The sequence below is a fragment of the Giraffa tippelskirchi genome, chromosome 13, assembly GCF_054371585.1.
Source record: "Giraffa tippelskirchi isolate mGirTip1 chromosome 13, T2T-mGirTip1v1.2.pri, whole genome shotgun sequence".
NCBI lineage: Eukaryota > Metazoa > Chordata > Mammalia > Artiodactyla > Giraffidae > Giraffa > Giraffa tippelskirchi.
In genome coordinates this window covers 80,334,941-80,354,618 of record NC_137287.1, presented here as the reverse complement: position 1 = coordinate 80,354,618, position 19,678 = coordinate 80,334,941, and the positions used below count along the sequence as shown (strand labels likewise).

At 44.0% G+C, this 19,678-nt stretch overlaps 1 protein-coding gene across 1 annotated transcript in view; it reads left to right on the top strand.

Moving 5' to 3' along the window:
- The window catches only part of LOC145530961 (uncharacterized), a 55,914-nt gene extending 37,191 nt beyond the window's left edge, over positions 1-18,723 (top strand). The window contains exons 5-6 of the mRNA XM_081552289.1: positions 16,255-16,523; positions 18,119-18,723. Coding sequence (XP_081408415.1) covers positions 16,255-16,520 — 266 coding nt within the window. The 3' untranslated portion in view covers positions 16,521-16,523; positions 18,119-18,723. The remainder of the gene's footprint in view (positions 1-16,254; positions 16,524-18,118) is intronic.
- Positions 18,724-19,678: the final 955 nt, after the last annotated feature.

Sequence of the window (19,678 nt, the reverse complement as noted above, 5' to 3'; positions counted from 1 at the left end):
TGAAGTTAGCTCTGAAAGTTCCACCAGAGTCTTCCTTTCCAGACTTTTTGAAGATTTTGCCGACCCAATCCCCCGTAGAGTCCCTTTGTGCTCAAATGTCCTGGAGTCATCACCACCTAAAGCGGACACTGTCTCAGACAAGTGTGCAGAGATCAGAGTTACGCGATACCTGAGGATATAATCACTGCAGATGGTGACTGCAGCCATGAAATCAAAAGAGGCTTACTCCTTGGGAGGAAAGTTATGACCAAACTAGATAGCATATTAAAAAGCAGAGACATTACTTTGCCAACAAAGGTCCATCTAGTCAAGGCTATGGTTTTTCCAGTGGTCATGTATGGATGTGAGAGTTGGACGGTGAAGAAAGCTGAGCACCGAAGAATTGATGCTTTTGAACTGTGGTGTTGGAGAAGACTCTTGAGAGTCCCTTGGACTGCAAGGAGATCCAACCAGTCCATCCTAAAGGAGATCAGTCCTGAGTGTTCATTGGAAGGACTGATGTTGAAGCTGAAACTCCAATACTTTGGCCACCTCATGCGAAGAGCAGACTCATTTGAAAAGACCCTGATGCTGGGAAGAATTGGGGGCAGGAGGAGAAGGGGACGACAGAGGATGAGATGACTGGATGGCATCACCAACTCGATGGACATGGGTTTGGCTAGACTCCCGATGTTGGTGATGGACAGGGAAGCCTGGCGTGCTGCGATTCATGGGGTCGCAAAGAGTCGGACATGACAGTGACTGAACTGAACTGAGAATATAAGGTCCATGGAACTCACACCATGAAGTTTCCTCTGTGCTTGCTGTGGTCACTCCAGTGCCCAGAACTGCCCAGCAGAACTTCTCAGTAGACACTTGTGAAACTGTTGACCCAACATTGCCCCTTTATTAGTTATTGATCCCTTTTTAGTTATCTGCCACTGCCTAACATTACCTCACATTTAATGGCTTTAAACAGTACACATTTGTTACCTTGCAGTTTCTATGGTTCAGGACTCTGGGATCGATGTGGCTGGATGATTCTAGGCTGTGGTCATCTCAAAGCTACCTGAAGGAGGCTCCCTTGCCACGCCCCCGACCCTCACCCCAGGCTGTTGCAGGAGTCCCCGTTCTTCACCGTGTGGACCATTTCCAGCTGCCAGAATAAACTCACAACCCTGCAGCGTGATTCTCTCCCCACATTGTCCCTACCAGAGGGCAGGTGACTTTCCTGTGTGAGTGACTCAAGGGTGAGGCAGACGGAGAAACACACACATCTTATACCCAAGCTCCAATCTCTGAATAACCTACGTCTTAGAGATGACATCTCATCTCATACCTATTAAGGTGGCTATGATCAAAAAACAAGAACAAGTGTTGGTGAAGATGTAGAGAAATTGGAACCCTTGTGTACTGCTGGTGGAAATGTTAAATGGTGCCACTGCCATGTAAGTCCATTTGACAGTTCATCCAGAAAGTTAAGCTTTGAATTATCATATGATCAAGCAATTCTGCTCACAAGTATATACCCAGAAGAATTGAAAGCAGGGACTTGTGTTCACAGCTGTGTTATTCACAATAGCCAAAGGGGGAAGCCACCTAAGTGCTCCTTGATAAACAAGATATGGAATATACACACAATGGAATATTATTCAGCCTTAAAAAGGAGGGAAATTCCAAAACATGCCACAACATGGATGAACCTTGAGGGTATTATGCTAAATGAACTTAGCTAATCACGAGAGGCCAAATATGATTCCTCTTGTAGGAAGTACCTAGGATAACGAAACTCACAGAGAAAGAAGAATGATGGCTGCCAGAGGGTGGGGGCAGGGGGAAATGGGGAGCTGTTTAGTGGGTGCCGTGTGTCAGTCTGGGATGAAGAAAATGTTCTGGAGGTAAATGGTGGTGATGGTTGCCCAACAATATGAATGTCACTGGACTGAACCTTACCCTGAAAGATGCCCACTCACAGCTCCTGTGGGTCAGGAATCTGGGAACAGCTCTGCTGGGTGATTCTGGGTTAGGGCCTCTCACAGGATAAGTGTACACTGAACTGTTGTACTGAAAATGGTTAAAAGGATCAATATTATGTATATTTTACTACAATTTTAAAGAATAAATTAAAAATAAAAAGTGACAGCTCATCATTTCTACCAAATTCTATTGGCTAGAAGTGAATGACTAGATCCTGCTGACACTCAAGGAGAGGGAACTAAGCTCCACCCCCTGAGGGGAGGAGTGACACAGGATTTGTGGGGGGGGTGTTTATACACCTCCATACCTGTTCAAGGCTTCCGTTCCAAAATAGGCACAACTGGTAGAAAAGTAGAAAAATATACCAGCTACTGAAGTATGAATCACAAACTACTTCAGGGTGGACTTCATGCAAAGGATGATCCAAAAGGCAAGGATAAGTGTTTCTCCTTGTGTTGCACTTTGATTTATCTCTTTATACCCGTGGGCCCTGACACCTAAATTGGTTTACCTCAGAGACTAAAATACTGATAAGGAGATTAGCCTATGTATAAAATAGATGATCCAAACTCAGTGAATTATTCTTTCAGAAAGAAAATTCTATAAATCATTTTCACCTCTATCTACACGCTACTCGTACCTCCCAAGACTATCAGGCAATCAGGCTAAAGGCGTACTCTAGCTGAAATAACTAAGAAAAGAAGTGTTCAGTCATGAACTGACTCTTTACGACTCCGTGGACCGTAGCCCACAGGTTCCTCTGGCCACGGGGTTCTCCAGACTAGACTGCTGGAGGGGTTTGCCATTCCCTTCTCTGGAAGATGTTCCTGACCCAGGGATTGAACCTGGGTTTCCTGCATTCCAGGCAGATTCTTTACCATCTGAGCCACCAGGGAAGCCCAAGAAGAGAAACCTCTAACACAGGGAAGTGTACTCAATATCTTGTAGGAATCTATAATGGAACATATATATTTATGAATCACTTTGCTTTACACCTGAAATTAACACAACATTGTAAATCAACTATATTTTAATACATTTTATTTAGAAAAAAACTTTAAAAATAAAAAAGGAGAAAGAAAATTCTACCTTTTATGATTTCAAATCAAATGTAATTACCTGAAGGACTGCATTTGAAGTGGCACAGTATTTGCAAGGACAACTTCAAAATTTGCAATCTGTGATTTTGTTGAATTGTGAGGGTAAGTATATAAAACCATATTCTAGAGGCTTCTTGATATATTCCCCTGTGATCACCCTGGGCCTCTCAGTCACAGAAAGGAATAAGGGTGATCATAGGCTTGGGGGTGGTCATAGGAGAGGGCGTGGCCGGAGAGAAACCCCTGCACCTGTAATTCCTTTACTAACGTCTTTAAAGTCCTGTGCAGGGTAAAAATCAGACGGAGATCACTCTCAGGGCAGCATTTCCACTTCTTCCCAAAGGAATATACTAACAAACATGTTTTAAGTAAGTTCTCTCAAGTAGTTTAATTTTTCCTCTGTATAATGAGGATTATTTTGTTTTTCTCTCTGATTTGTTCGTCTATTTGTTTCTGCGTTGCTTTTTCCTTTCTGATGAAAGGCCAAACCATTTCCAATTTAAGCCAGCACCTTGAGGCTTTTTGTAGTCTTGTAGCTGCTCTCCTTCCTCTTCTTTTTTCCTTGCCCAGAGTGTATTACAGAAGGGTTGCAGCTATTTCTTAATTTTAAACAGTTACTTTCTGGGGCAAAAAAAAAAAAATCAAGAACAGAATAAACTTTAAAAAATCGGCACCTCTCTGTCGCTTTTTATCTTTTTAATTTGTCATTTGACTTGCCTGTGGTTTCATCTCTTTCAGGAGACAACAGATCTTTATCAGAAGAGTTAACTTACACTACGGCAATTTTTAACACGAACTGGGATTTTGATGTATTAGGGACTTCCTGTTATTGCCTTTCCCCAGATCTTTTTTTTATCCCCCCACATATCTCACCTCCTTTTCTCCCCGTTTCTTCCCCTCTCTTTCTTTCTCTCCTGGGGGTAAAGGAGTTGATCGTGCTATTTCTATTTCTGGCACTCACTGACAGTCCTGCCCTTAGAGGTTACCCCATTGCTCAGTAATTACCCAATTTCTATATAAGCACAGGTGCCTTGGGTTCAGAAGCCTTTTCCTTCTGTCTTTGTTGGGGGAATGGAGACAGCTGAGGGTGTTTCATTTGGGGAGATTTGCTAGTGTAGATTTTCCCACTCCCCTGCTAGTGGAGGTGGAGACAGGAGTTCAACTGAGTGACAACTAAAATTTTTAAAAACTGCTGGCTGTGAACTGGAGCTCATTTGACCCGGGCTCATATGACTCCCTGACATCACATCAGTCAATTGAACCCCTCAGACTCCAAGTTCATGTCCCTGGATTGCAAAGCCTTCAGTTCTTAAAGGTTGTCATTTTCAAAACAAAACTAAACAATAATTACCAGTTTAATCATTTATCTTCTGACATTAGCTCAATATTTTAACCATCAATAATCCAAAGTCCCTCAAGAAGTTTGTTCCACACTAAGACCAAATTTTGTACAAAATTCTGAAAGTGTGGGCTGTTGTTTTCTGGACAGTGAAGCAAATATCAGTGTTGAGACTTGGGTCCCCAGGAGGCTAACTCTGAGCTGGAGATGAGCAGGCAGGATGTTTGTGAAAGGGAGGCCCCGGCACCAGAGGAAGGAAGAGTGAGGAAAGAAATAGGACTGGGCAACGGGTGATGGTGGGCTCTAGGCCATGTTTGATGTCCCCGAGGTATCTCATTGAGAGAGAGGCTTGGTCAACTGGTCGCTGGACGTGGGCCATGTCTCCAGTGTTCTAACATCTTTCATGGCAACTCCCATGACCCTAGGCTGTTTACCCACCTAGGGCAGGGGAAGACTGGCTTTCCCCGGGTTTGTGCCTGGATTATACACCTGCCCTCAAGTTCTGGCTAAACACATCCTTTACCTTTCCAGGACATTGTTGTTGTTCAGTCGCTCAGATGTTTCTGACTCTTTGTGACCCCATGGACTGCAGCACTCCAGGCTTCCCTGTCCTTCACTGTCTTCCAGAGTTTGCTCAAACTCATGTCCATTGAGTCCATGATGCCATCCAACCATCTCATCCTCTGCCTCCCACTTCTCCTCCTGCTCTCTATCTTTCCCAGCATCAGGGTCTTTTCCAATGAGTCTGCTTTTTGCATCAGGTGGCCGAAGTATTGGAGCTTCCTGGACATAAGCCCCATTTTTTGTCCTTTTAATGAAAACACGGCCCAAGGTGAGAAAGGGCTGATCTTTCAGGAACCACGCTTTCCTTGCCCTCTGTTCCCTTCCTTGCTCCATCCAGTGAACCCTGTGCTTAATGCCCTCACAAGGGTGCAGCACTCAAGTCTTCCCCTCCGGGCTCTGCCGGGCCCCATGCAGTCTTCCAACGCTGCTGTCAGAGTACATACCACCCTCTGACATTCGTGAATGACCTGTCTTAAACCCACAAATGTAAGTAGAAGAATAAGGCGGAACCACCTCAAAACCATGAAAAATCACTCTTTTGTAGAAAGAGACAATGTGCTTAGCCCCTCAGTCGTGGCCAACTCTTTGCGACTCCACGGACTGTGGCCCACCAGCTCCTCTGTCCAAGGGGATTCTCTGGGTGAGAATTTTGTTAGAGTTGAGCTTCATAAAGAAGTATATTGGAAAACATTATAGGTTCTGTGACTTGTTTATATTTACAGAATAACGTTTTGTTTTATATCTTGTTTGAAATAAGAATAATAAATCCCTGCCATTTTAGTCTGGCTAGAATCAAATAGTGCAAAAATAGTGTGAGTGCATAAGGAGGATGTGGATGTGAGTTTGGATTCTCTTGTATCTTGTTTTCTATTGGAAAAATAATATTAAAGTCATGAAGGAGCAGAAAGCATGGTGAGCAAGTACTACATGGTGTAAAGAAGAAAGAGAAAAAACCCAGTAAGTTATGCAAAGGGGTGTCTCAAAGGAAAAGAGGGAAAAGAAGAAGTGATCCTTTGGAGGCATCAGATTAATCTCAACTCTAATTCATGATGTGCATGATATGAATTTCTGTCTTGCTTATGAGAGAAAAATATTACTTAAAAATTTTTGTTCTTGTTGTATTAGAGTTTCCACTGAGTTTCATGTTGGTACCAGTGAGTGCTTAGAGCCCATTCTTTCTCAGGAGAGTGCTAGAAACAGCCATGGGCCAGAATTAGTTTTATATTCCTTACCCCATTTCTTTTTTCCTTTTAATTAATTAATTTTTTAATTGAAAGATAACTGCTTTACAGAATTTTGTTGTTTTCTGCCAAATATCAACATGAATCAGCCATAGGTATACATATGTCCCGTCCCTCTTGAACCTCCCTCCCATCTCCCTCCCCAGTTGTTACAGAGCCCCTGTTTGAGTTCCCTGAGTCATACAGCAAATTCCCATTGGCTTTATCTATTTTACATCTGCCTTACCCCATTTCTTACCTTACCTGTAGAAGAGAAGCAAAGGGGAGATGAGGGGAGATTCATATTCTTTCTACTGTCACATGGCTAATAAGCATTGAAGCCACAATTTAATACAGGCACAGGTTACCCCAAAATATATGCTCTCTACACCACCCACCCTGACTCCTCAATCAATTGACTTCTGGGTCAACCTCAAGAACTTATTACTGAGAAAATGGAATTGACAAATTCTAAGAGAATACCAGGGCCAGGTTCTTAGGATTTCAGAGAAATAATTTGGAAGCCAAGAACTAGAGCCTTTTAGTTGAGGACAGCTATCTAGCTCTTATAAGGCTGACTTAATTTGAGGTTCTAAATGTAGTATATGTGTGAATTTTCCACATTTTTGTAGATTCATCAGATTCTGAAAGTCCTACGTCACTCATTTAAATAATTTACATGCTAGAAGGAGTACGTCAAGGCTGTATATTGTCACCCTGCTTATTTAACTTATATGCAGAGTACATCATGAGAAATGCTGGGCTGGAAGAAACACAAGCTGGAATCAAGATTGCTGGGAGAAATATCAACAACCTCAGATATGCAGATGACACCACTCTTATGGCAGAAAGCAAAGAAGAACTAAAGAGCCTCTTGATGAAAGTGAAAGAAGAGAGTGAAAAAGTTGGCTTAAAACTCAACATTCAGAAAACTAAGATCATGGCATCTGGTCCCATCACTTCATGGGAAATAGATGGGGAAACAGTGGAAACAGTGTCAGACTTTATTTTTTTGGGCTCCAAAATCACTGCAGATGGTGATTGCAGCCATGAAATAAAAGACGCTTACTCCTTGGAAGGAAGGTTATGACCAACCTAGATAGCATATTTAAAAGCAGAGACATTACTTTGCCAACAAAGACCCGTCTAGTCAAGGCTATGGTTTTTCCAGTGGTCATGTATGGATGTGAGAGTTGGACGGTGAAGAAAGCTGAGCGCCGAAGAATTGATGCTTTTGAACTGTGGTGTTGGAGAAGACTCTTGAGAGTCCTTTGGACTGCAAGAAGATCCAACCAGTCCATCCTAAAGGAGATCAGTCCTGGGTATTCATTGGAAGGACTGATGTTGAAGCTGAAACTCCAATAGTTTGGCCACCTCATGCGAAAGGTTGACTCATTGGAAAAGACCCTAATGCTGGGAAGAATTGGGGGCAGGAGGAGAAGGAGACAACAGAGGATGAGATGGCTGGATGGCATCACCAACTCGATGGACATGGGTTTGGGTAGACTCCGGTAGTTGGTGATGGACGGGGAGGCCTGGCATGCTGCGATTCATGGGGTTGCAAAGAGTCGGACACGACTGAGCGACTGAACTGAACTGAAATGATCTGACATGGAAGGCAAAAACAGATAGCAATAGAGACCAGAGACTATGCTGATGGAAAACAAGGAAGGCAAGTATCAGTAATAGAGAAAAAAGGAAAAAAAGGAAAAGAATAAAGCAAAACGATTCTTGGCACCAATCTCTTTTTTCTACTTTTCTTCGCCTAATAGCTCAACTGGTAAAGAATCTGCCTGAAATGCCGAAGACCCCAATTCAATTCCTGGGCCAGGAAGATCCCCTGGAGAAGGGATAGGCTACCCACTCCCGTATTCTGGCCTGGAGAATTCCATGGACTGTATAGTCCCTGGGGTCACAAAGAGTCAGACAAGACTGAGTGACTTTCATATATATATATACATATATATATATATATATAATACTTTTGTCACTTGTAGAGAAAAAAAGCCAGCCTTGAGACTCAAATAACTAACATCAAGTGGTGTGAAAGGATGCAGGGTCTGTGTTTCCTCTTTCCTCCACAGCAGGGGTATGGTTAGGGGATTAGGAAGAGTTGGCACTGTTTTTAAGGCTGGACCTAAGTTTAAACAGCAGATATGGCTGAACTGAGCCACAACCAGTGTTGAGTAAGATAATCAGAAGTTAACAAGGGATTCCAGGGACTTCCCAGGTGACCCAGTTAAGAGTCTGCCTTCCAAGGCAGGGGACATGGGTTCCATCCCTGCTCGGGGAACTAAGATCCCACATGTCATGGAACATGTAAGTCTAGGAGTTAGTTACAGCTAGAGTGGAGCCCTCGGGCCATAATGAAGACCCAGGCAGACAAAAGAAGAAAGAAAAAAAAACAATAACTAGGGATTCTGACTCAGAAATGATGTGGCAAGTTAAATACAGTCATCCCTCAATATCTGTGAGGTGTTTGGTTTCAGGACACCCATAGAAGCCTGAATCCTGTGGAGCTCAAATCTCTCACCTAGAAGGCGTAGTTCAGTCTCTCCTCTGTGCCTGAGGTCCGCATCTGCGCTTCAGGCAACCTTGGGTCCAATTTGATTTGAATCTGCAGATGCTGAACTTGAGGGTAGGGAGGGCCAACTGTATTTATTGTTTATAGGACATGTGCATTTGGGATTAAAGAGAAATTTGGTTTGCTGTCACAGGTAGAGGTAGAGATTTGAATTTTTAAAATGTGAATTTTTTGTCAATCATGAAGCAAAGCAAGTTCTGGGTTCTTTCTCACTGACTCACTGTATCTCATTTACTTTTCCTAAGACATTTACTGTCGTTTTTTCACCCACAGAAAAAAATTTTCTCTCGTTCACATGGATGAAATGTGGTAAAATCAGCTGTGAAGACAGGAGTTGATGTTAAGAGGTCAATATTCTAATAAAGCTGGAGACTTCTTTTTATAACTTAAAATGACCAGACAACACTCATATACATTGGTGCATGAACACGAAATCAGGGTTTTAGTTTTAGATGCAGAACAACACTAGGTCTCGCTGCCATGACAAGTGACCTTAAAATCTCCCTGACTTAGCCCTGTCTACGTGGCACATCCCTTGAAGGGTTACAGGAGTTATGTTCCATCTGACCATCGGAGACTCAGGCAGCCATTGGCTCCACTGTCTCGTGACATTGCATCTCAGCACATGACTTCAGGGGCTCCATGGGAAAGGCACAGTGTGAAAGACTCAACTAAACCCTACTCACAGCCCTGTGGCCAGAACTGGTCATGCAGCCCCAGCCTAACAACAGGCAACTAGGAAGGCGAGGAGGACCAGATATAGTGGTTCTTGTCATTTCTACCACACTGCAGCCTCTGGATGTATGTAGATTTTGTCTGTGTTACCATCTGTCCAAGACACAACTAATAGTGTTTTTATTTTAAAGGCATGATAGAAAAGGTGTTACTGTGTCAGTTTGTGTGAGTTGAGCTTTGATATATCATTTAAAATGATCATACATTTTAATAAGTGCCAGAATCATTAGACAGTTAAATAAAACACAAATTCCTTGTCCCTATCCCTAGAGTTTTTTTTTAATTGGAGAATAATTGCTTTATAATATTGTGATGGTTTCTGCCATATATCAGTATGAATCAACCACAGGTATACATATGTCCCCTCTCTCCTGGACACCCCTTCCCATATCCTTCCCCATCCCACCCCTCTAGGTTGTCACAGAGCACTGGGTTGAGCTCCCTGTGTCCCTAGAGACTTTTAATCCAGCAAACCTGAGGTGCAGTCCAGTAATCTGGGTTTTAACAAGCACCTCTGAGGGTTTTCCTGCCTATCACCTTCATAGTTTGGTGCACACGAGGTGACTGGGTTCTGCTCTCCAGCAGTGATACTTCAGGGTTTCAGCATGCATGAGAGAGAGAGACAGAGACAGAGAGATATGTTAATTAGTGGAACACTAGAAGGCAGATGGCTGTTCCTTCTCGTTGATCTCTATGAAACAAAAGCCTTGGGAGAAGTGGATCCCCAAACCTCAGAAGGGTGTGAAGAGAAACAGCTGAAAATGAAAGAGAATAAGTAGAAAGTGCACTGTGGGATGCTGTGCAGGATGCAAGGACTGTGAGCAGATGTAAAGGAAGAGAGGGACTGGGGATGAGGTACATCCCTGGTGGACCAGTCACGTGGCTAGAGGGATGGTGGACTAATCATGTGGCTAGAGTGATGATGGACCAATTACGTGGCTAGATGGACGGATTAGTGTATCTGGGTCAGCATATGGTCCGGCGGAAAGAGAAGGTACTGAGGCTGTTCCACAATACGGCAGAGGATTTTCATGATGGTTTTATTTAGAACCATCAAACTGCAGAACTAAGACAGTGCTGAGAACCGGGCAAAGTAAAGTTGAACTTCTTATCATTATTGAAAATGTGATCGTTTACTAAAGAAATCATCAGAGATGTGTGTACACAGTACATACAAAGTTTTTGCAGCATTTTTATAATGATAAAAAATTGGAAATCACCTAAAGTTGCCAGTTGAAAGTTTATTAAGAACATTTGGTCTCATCCATGGGTTTGGTATACTGTGTAACCGTTAAGGTACTTCTGGGGCAACCAGGAAAGACAGGGATGTGTTAGCAGATTTACAAAAATCTCCGTCCAATATTGAAATGAAGAAAACAAGATTCACCAAAGAAAACATCATCCAACAACGAATCCAGGAAAATTTCCCAACTTCATACCACAGACTTCAGGAAATACAGATCTAAATACAAAACGTCTGATATATCCAAAACACAAAACAATTAAGCCTAAAGGGATGTAAAATTGTGAGAATCAACCCTCAACTCCCTTTATGGAGTGAGCTGCACAATATGGAGAGAAGAGGCAGAATTTCTGAAAAATCCAACTAAAAATTCTTCTCACTTTGGAGGGACAGGAAATGGGGCCTGAGTTGGCAAGAGAAAAGATCTGAAATGTTCCACCCGGGGCCCTTTTCCTTAGTGAAAGCCAAACATCAGTCGAAGGTCAGAGTGGTGGGAGAGAGGCCAGAAGTGCGCTTCTAGCAGCAATTCTCTCTGAGGGGCCAGCAGCGGCTAGCAGAGCAAGCTGGGTCGGGACAGTGCCCAAGGCCACACCAGGCAAGGCGTTCACACCACCCAGCTGGGCTCTGACTCCAGCTTCCAGCGCCAGGGAGGGGAGACAAATCCCAACCTCCAGACCCACCGCCATCCACGGGCCGGGGCAGCCTCTCTATTCCCTGGACTGGGCCTCTAGAAAAGGGTTTCAACAGAATCAAAATCAAGATGAATGTGAAAACTGTTCCTAGCTTTGAGGGCTCATAGAACCACTCCCCTCCCCACTCTTCTCAGGCAACTTCGGGGCCAACAGATACAAGTGATGCTGATCTAAGTCCCAGCTTGCTCATCTCTACAGGGAAGATGCAGATTGTGCTCATATAAACAGGGAGTAAAAAGACCACGTGGATACTTTTGGGTTGGCCAAAAAGATCCTTCAGACCTGAATGCACTTTTGGGACAACCCAATATTTCTGGGTGAAGAGCAGCCCTTGTAGAATAGGCTGCTATGACTAAGTAAGAAGAAACCCAGCTTGGGATCCATGCAATAATTCTGCCCCTCACTCTCAAAAAAAAAGGAAGAGGAGGAAAGAAGTGTTAGAAGTCCAAGCTCACACTGCTCGCCTCAAGACGATCAATAAGTCAAGAGACAAGTTGTTAGGGCAAGGAATAGCAGCTTTATTTGGAAAGCCAGAAGACCAAGAAGATTGTGGACTCATATCCCCAAAATCGTCTTACCTGAGTTAGAATTCAGGCTTCTTTTACACTAAAAGAGGAGAGGTTGTGGCTGGTTTTTGCAAACTTCCTGGTGCTTGAATCCTTTGTTCTTGCACAAAGGTCTGGTCACAATGTTCCATTAAACCTTCAACAATACAATTGTTATTTTCTGTTCCGCAACTTTCTATCTCTGTATGAATGGGAAAGTGCTATATCTTTAGCAGTCAGAGCCTTGAGAATGGGCTATCCTGTATATTTCAGGCTCTAGGCAACATTGTTTTAAAAAGGTGCAGAGCCAATATGACTGAGTTCAGGCAACAGAGCGCGGTTAGAGCTAAAGGAATAGACCCAATATGGAGCCACATTTGCTCTTCTCTGTTTTGGAAGGTCAAAATACATAAGAAAAAGCTCACTTTGGAAGAAAGTTGAGTCTACGCTTAAGTAAGTTAAAAAGAAACATTCAATCAAAATAACAGAATGGAAAAGACTTCATGCCTCACAGAGTTGAGGAACTTATACAGTACATGCAGTGGCCGAAAGTCTTATCATTGCCTTCCTTTGGAGGGAGGCTGAGTGCATTTCATGAAGCTGTGAATATTGTTTGAAATCAACAGATGGGAACAAGTATAGGTACATTGGATCACCAGAGAAGTGTGAACCCTGCCAACTGTTTATGTAACCACACACCCTCCTCCGCTCTTTTCTGATGGAATTCCTACTGGTTTAGGTATCCGTGTTCTTCCACATAGCCATGCATTCAGAACAAGCTGACCCCACTTTCTGGCTCTGTGTACCACTAGTTTTGTTTCATCAGTGAATAGGATTGCCCTGGTCATTGTTATGGGTTGTGGAAAGTATGTGACACAGGTTGGTGCAATTAGACTAAAAGAACGAGCTTATAGTTCATGGCAGGGTGACATAAAGAAGGGACTACACAGCCTTGTTTGCCCTGGCAGCCATCTTGTTACCATGAGGAGAACAAACTTGTAGATGAGGTCAGTAGATGGCAGCGGAGATGAACAGAAACACTCTGGGATCTTGATGACACCTTTGAGTTCATCCCATCTCTGAACTTTCTGTTTAGGTGTTTATGACAATTAAAGTTATGGTTTCCTAACTCAAACACTTTGGGGTTTTTTCCTCTTTTTTTTTTCTATATGCTTCCATATTGCTCACATTTCTTTTACATTTAGTGTCTATTCTTTTTGTAATTACGGGAAAAGCTGTTTATATTTTGACAAGTTAATGTAGAAGGAAACAAAGCTCCTGAAAACTCTTTAAAGATGTATTATTTAAAGATGGAAATTTAAAAAGTAGGTCACAAAGTTTTTGATTGAGATGATCCAATTTTATTTTTAGAGGTACACATAATGTTATATATGCATAGAAAAAATCTAAATGAATGCATGCTGAAAAAAACTGCAATTATTTTTGAGTAGCTGGATTATATGTGACTTTTTTCTTTTTGTCTGGTTTCTTTATTTTTTCCTTTCTCTTTCTTTCGGAAACCAATGAACATGGAATGACTTACATAAAGGTACCTAAAGGTTTAAAAGATAAGTTTTATTATATTTACTATTTGTCGTGCTTTGTGGCACATGGGATTTTAGTTCCTTGATCAGGGATCAAACCTGTGTCCCCTGAATTGGGAGCCCAGAGTCTTAAGCACTGGACCACCAGGGAAGTCTTTTTTTTTTTTGACCATGCCTCATGGCATGAATACAATTTTAAATAAAAATTGAAGCACTTTGATTTGGCCAGCAAATAATCTTAGTTTGTTATCCTCTCAGATTTGAGTTTTTAATATTTTCCAGGTATTAAAATGAAAGAAAAAACAAACAAACAACTGGAGGCACCTCCCCTTCTCCCAACCCAGACATTAAATACAAAGACTCCACCATCTTGTTGGATTCAAGTAGAACTGGCTCCCCCAACACCCACAACTCTTCCATGTAAAACACTGAAGATGTTTTATCTTTCTTCTCATGAGCTTGAACCTTCCCAACACTGGCAGATTTAGGATCTTAGCTGATATCAGTTTGCCCTGGAGGGTTTAACTTCAGATCTATGGCAAACCCAGTGTCTGGTCATATGATGAGCAAGTAAAGCAAAAGAGGGCTCTCCATGCCCTGCAAACAAATGTTTGATCCAAAATTGCAATAAGAAATTTGTCTTTAGCATTTTCCTCTCTTCATTTTAGTATTACTGCTCATTCTTTCCCTTATTGGAGTCCTTGCCTCAGAGATAACCACTGTTTTCAATTGGGTGACTATTTTTCCAGATCTTTATTTCATTTACTTACACGTAGGAATATATTGACAAACACAGGTTCCAGTGTCTAGATATGGGGCGTGTGAGTACACGTGTGTTGTTTACATAAATGATGTCATGCTGTGTACATTGTTCCACATTTTGCTTTTAAAAATTGACATATGAGGATTTTTCTGCTTCAGAACAATATAAACCATAGCACCTTTTTTAAAACTTGCTGCCTGGGGACTTCCCTGGTGGTCTAATGGTTAAGAATGCAGGGGGACATGGGTTCAATCCCTGGTCAGGGAAGATTCCACATGCCTCCGAGCAACTAGGCCCATGCACTACAACCACTGAAGCCCACGTGCCTAGAGTCTGTGCTCCAAAACAAGAATCCACTGCAATGAGAAGCCCGCGCACCATGACTAGAAAGGAACTCCCACCACAACTAGAGAAAACCTGTATGCAGCGACAAAGGCTGAGTGCAGCCAAAAATAAAACAAAATAAAAAGATAGGGCTTTTAAAAAACCCCAAAACTTGTTGCCAAGTATTTCCTAGTGTGCAAATGCAGCTGTTTACTTGACCCTGTCCCTATTGACTGACATTCAGGGTATTTCCAAATTTCCACTCTCAGAAACAAGAGTACTGAAAATCTGTGTATACCCATGGGCCATTAGTTTCCTAAGACAGGAGCTGAAATCAAACCCTGGGCTGAAGCTTCCATGCATTTCGGGGTTTTGTTCTAATATATTAATAAATATACCATCTGAGTGCCTCTGTCTGGTCCTGTGTGTATATACACATGTATATATGAGGCGATGCCCTGGAAGACTAGCCACAAGAAGTCTTTAAAAATGGGGTACTGTCAGTGAAATAATTTCCTGAGAAATCTGTATGCAGGTCAAGAAGCAGAGTTAGAACTGGACATGGAACAACAGACTGGTTCCAAATTGGGAAAAGAGTGCGTCAAGGCTGTATATTGTCACCCTGTGTATTTAACATATGCAGAGTACATCTTGAGAAATGCCGGGCTGGATGAAGCACAAGCTGGAATCAAGATTGCTGGGAGAAATATCAATAACCTTAGATATGCAGATGACACCACCCCTATGGCAGAAAGTGAAGAAGAACTAAAGAGCCTCTTGATGAAAGTGAAAGAGGAGAGTGGAAAAGCTGGCTTAAAACTCAACATTCAGAAAACTAAGATCAGGGCATCCGGTCCCATCACTTCATGGCAAATAGATGGGGGAACAATGGAAACAGTGAGAGACTTAATTTTTTTAGGTTCTAAAATCACTGCAGATGGTGACTGCAGCCATGAAATTAAAAGACGCTTGCTCCTTGGAAGAAAAGCTTTGCCCAACCTAGACAGCATATTAAAAAAGTAGAGACATTACTTTGCCGACAAAAGTCCATCTAGTCAAAGCTATGGTTTTTCCAGTAGTTATATATGGATGTGAGAGTTGGACTATAAAGAAACGTGAGCACCGAAGAATTGATGCTTTTGAACTATGGTGCTGGAGAAGACTCTTGAGAGTCCCTTGGACTGCAAGAAGATCCAACCAGTTAATCCTAAAGGAAATCAGCCCTGAATATTCATTGGAAGGAATGATGCTGAAACTGAAACTCCAAGACTTTGGCCACCTGATGCGAAGAACTGACTCATTTGAAAAGACCCTGATGCTGGGAAAGATTGAAGGCAGGAGGAGAAGGGGACAACAGAGGATGAGATGATTGGACAGCATCACCACCAACTCGATGGACATGACTTTGAGTAAGCTTCCAGAGCTGGTGATGGACAGGGAAGCCTGGCGTGCTGCAGTCCATGGGGTCACAAAGAGTTGGACATGACTGAGTGACTGAACTGAACTGTCAGTGAAAAGTTGCAAGACCTTGGACTTCTGACTCGGGTGCTTTGACTTACTGTAAGGTGGGTGTGCATCTCAGCTCACCATCTCCATGATGCACAGGACACTCATGTCTTCACAATCATTTCACTTCTATGTCAAGCTCCACTCTGCCTGGTACCAGAGGCAAAGTGTCAGTCAGACAAGCAGATCCCCGTCCAGTCCCTGTGTGGCTTTGTCTGGAGTCCCGGTTCCCATGGCAGGGCTGCCTGTGGTGGAGGACCAAGATGGGACTGGACCCCCATGGACCCCGCTGCAGGGATGCTCCTGTATCTCTCTTCCCCAGCTGAGATACCAGATACCATGCCTGGCTCTTCCTCAGCTCCTACCAACCCCCCGGGGCAGAAAAAACACTTGGCAGTTCTTTGACAGGTGGGTGTGTGGGGAATGGCATCCGGCTTCCCCACCCGTCTGTAAGCTGTAGCTTGGAGCCAGGCTGCTGTCTCATACCAGCTGGGGGCCTGGGCACTGTCTCCTAAGTAAGGAGGAACTCGGGGTGGGGGTGGGCTCTCTGTGTCCCCCAGCATGTCTGTGGTTTCTCCGCTCGGTCCTGGGCTGGGGGGCGGGGGCGTGGTGAAGCTGGCCCCTACTGAGGGTGAGCACAGGTCCATCTGTGCCCCTTCGCCTAGGATAGTCCTGGTTGGCGAGCATCACTCCTATAGAGCTCTCTTTCGCTTTCCGCAGTGTCCCAGTTTGACTGTTAACCTCTAAGATTACTAACCCCCTCCTCCCATTCTTATTTCCCTGTTTCCTTTCTGATGTTCCTCTCTCCCCTCCCCCAACTCAGAAAATGTGCATCTCATTGCAGTTTAGAAACCCGGACTTTCACCATCACCTCATATTCTTTCCAATCTAGTGTTTTTGGCATAAAACTGATGCTGTGGCTCTTTCAGGCTTTTGATACTGAAAAGTCCAGATGTATGAACCTCCAAAAAGCATTTCCTCTGCTTCTCTGATGTAATAAACCTTCCCTGAGATGTACAAGGGTGGCCTCACAGAGGACTCTGACCAGTAAAGGGCATGGGGTAAAAATAAACTACCAGCAATGAGAAACACATGGTCTAGGAATCTGAAAAGTACCCACCACAGCCCCTCCCTGGTGTCATTCCTCCTGAACTCCTGGGGGAAGCTGTCTGCCCTTCGAGGGGGTCTCTGCCACCCCCTCCCCAGGCAGAAAACTTGCATGGAAGCTGGGTTCCCTGAAGAGTCAGCTGGCCCAGAACCATCTAGGGTGACTTCAGCCAGCTACTGGCCAGATGCCAGATTGTTGTTGTTGTTGAGTCACTAAATCGTGTCCGACTCTTTTGGGACCCCGTGGACTGTAGCCCACCAGACTCCTCTGTACACGGGATTCTCCAGGCAAGAATACTTCAGTGGGTCGCCATTTCCTTCTCCATGCCAGATCATTAGCACCCTGCAAAGGCCCTGAGGTGGATACCCCTGGAAAGAGGGAGATACTATATGTAGCTTGGGGCTTCCCTGGTGGCTCAGATGGTAAAGAATCTGTCTGCAATGAAAAAGACCTGGGTTCGATCCCTGGGTTGGGAAGAGCCCCTGGAGAAGGGAACAGCAACCCACTGCAGTATTCTTGCCTGGAGAATCCCATGGACAGAGGAACCTGGCAGGCTACAGTCCATAGGGTGGCAGAGAGTTGGACACGACTGAGTGACTTTCACTTTTCATAGGGAACAGCTTCTTTCTCCCCATGGATGCTCTTTAGGGGGTGCCCTCCCTTATTCTCCTTTTCTGTACCTACTCCCCCCAACACTCAACATTCCAATGCCACCTTTTCCACAAAATTTACCCTGATTCTGTCGATAGAAACTATCCCTCTCGCTTGTAAATCATCTCTGATCTCATTACCTTTTTTTCTTTTTTAAGAACACTCAGAACTTCCTATCTCGAATCATATCTACTACTAGCCAGTAAGAGTCATGAAGGCAATTTTTTTTTTTTAATTTTCTTAGGAATCCCACCAGGATGACCTCTGGAGCCCAAGAGTCCGGCAAATGTAGGTCTGGAATGGGAACAAAGACTGCTGAATTGTTAAAAGTTTCTTTAATTAAAAGTAATTAAATTGAATGAGATCACCCTGAATCAATTGGAAGGAAGTTCCTGCCACCCAGTGCAATGGGCACACAACCTAGGGGGAAATGAAGAAAGTTACATTTTCTGCATTTGTCAGCTGTGGCCTGAGACCTACCCCACTGCATTTGGGATTCGTGTGGGATTGAAAATAGTTGTAATAACAGTGTTCAATAGTGTTTATTGATGGCTTATTATATACCAAGTCCTAAGGGCTTTCCATGTGATGTTAGAGACAACATTGCCCCATTTTACAGAAGAAAACTGAGTCACAGAGAACGTGAAGGAATAACCCAAGGTCAAAGTATACATTGGTCCTACAGACTGATGACAAACCCTGGACTGGAATTTGGAACAGGTCATCCCAGGACATGAGAAAACTAGTATGTGGAGATGAGGTGAACTTTTGAGAAAGTTGTGGACTTAGAAGTACAAGTGGGTTGGGTGAGCATGCGTTTTAAATAAAGAGCTATGGTTTCTGAGTCTATGCAACAGAAGTAAATTTAGGGGTAGAAAAGGAGTGTTTAAAAAGCTTTTCTGAGAATTCCTACATGAGCTGAACTTTGTCCTGGAAAGAAATGAGTTTTGTCTCTTGTAGCTCATAGTTCCACATCAAGGACCCCAACTCTGACCACCCAGGTAGAGGGCCCTGGGCTGCAGGCAAACTGACCCCCTTTAACCTGCCATGAAGCCACTGCAGACAAGCCATGCTTTGAAGGATGATCCCAGTTTCCAGCACCAGAAGGACAAAGCATTCCCCATCCCCAAGGGGATGAGGTTTTTTTTTGTTTTGAGACAACCTCTGAAAGTTTCCAGAAGAACAGATGCCTTCTCTGCTCCTCCTGATTTTGTCAGTGGCAAACAAAACACTGGGCAGTGGACTGTCACACGGAAATGAAGGTGGGCATGGGGACTTCTGCGAACTGGAAGGAACTCTGACGACTGCAGAGGTCAAGGCTCAGCCCCCTTCTTCTATCCTGTGACAGCCAAGACCCAGAGGGCAGGTGGGGAGCGGAGGAGGCAGAACTGGGCATCAGGGTGAGGAGTCCACCGGCATCAATGTTCCCTTTTAAGGAAAGGCAGTCACTGGCAGCGCCACACACCAGACTCACCAGTGATAACCCCCAGGTAAGGGAGGAGATCTGGGAGGGGAGCCGTGGTATATGGGAGCTGGCAGCCTTGAGAACTCCCATGCAGTGTGGCTTGGGAGCAGAGAAGGACAGAGTCCCGAAGGATGCCTGGGCATGCCTGGGGCCTGGGGCCACAGAGCGTTTCCCTGTGTGGTAAGGGCAGTGGTCCTGCAGCCAGGAGAGGGCGCTGTGAGGACCGCCTGGGAGGACAGGGGATGCTCAGAGGAGAAGGGCAGGGGGTGAGAGCAGGAGGGGGAGTTCAGGTTTCTCCTACACAGATTGTAAGTCCCACCCCTGTCCCCCAGTTCCCAG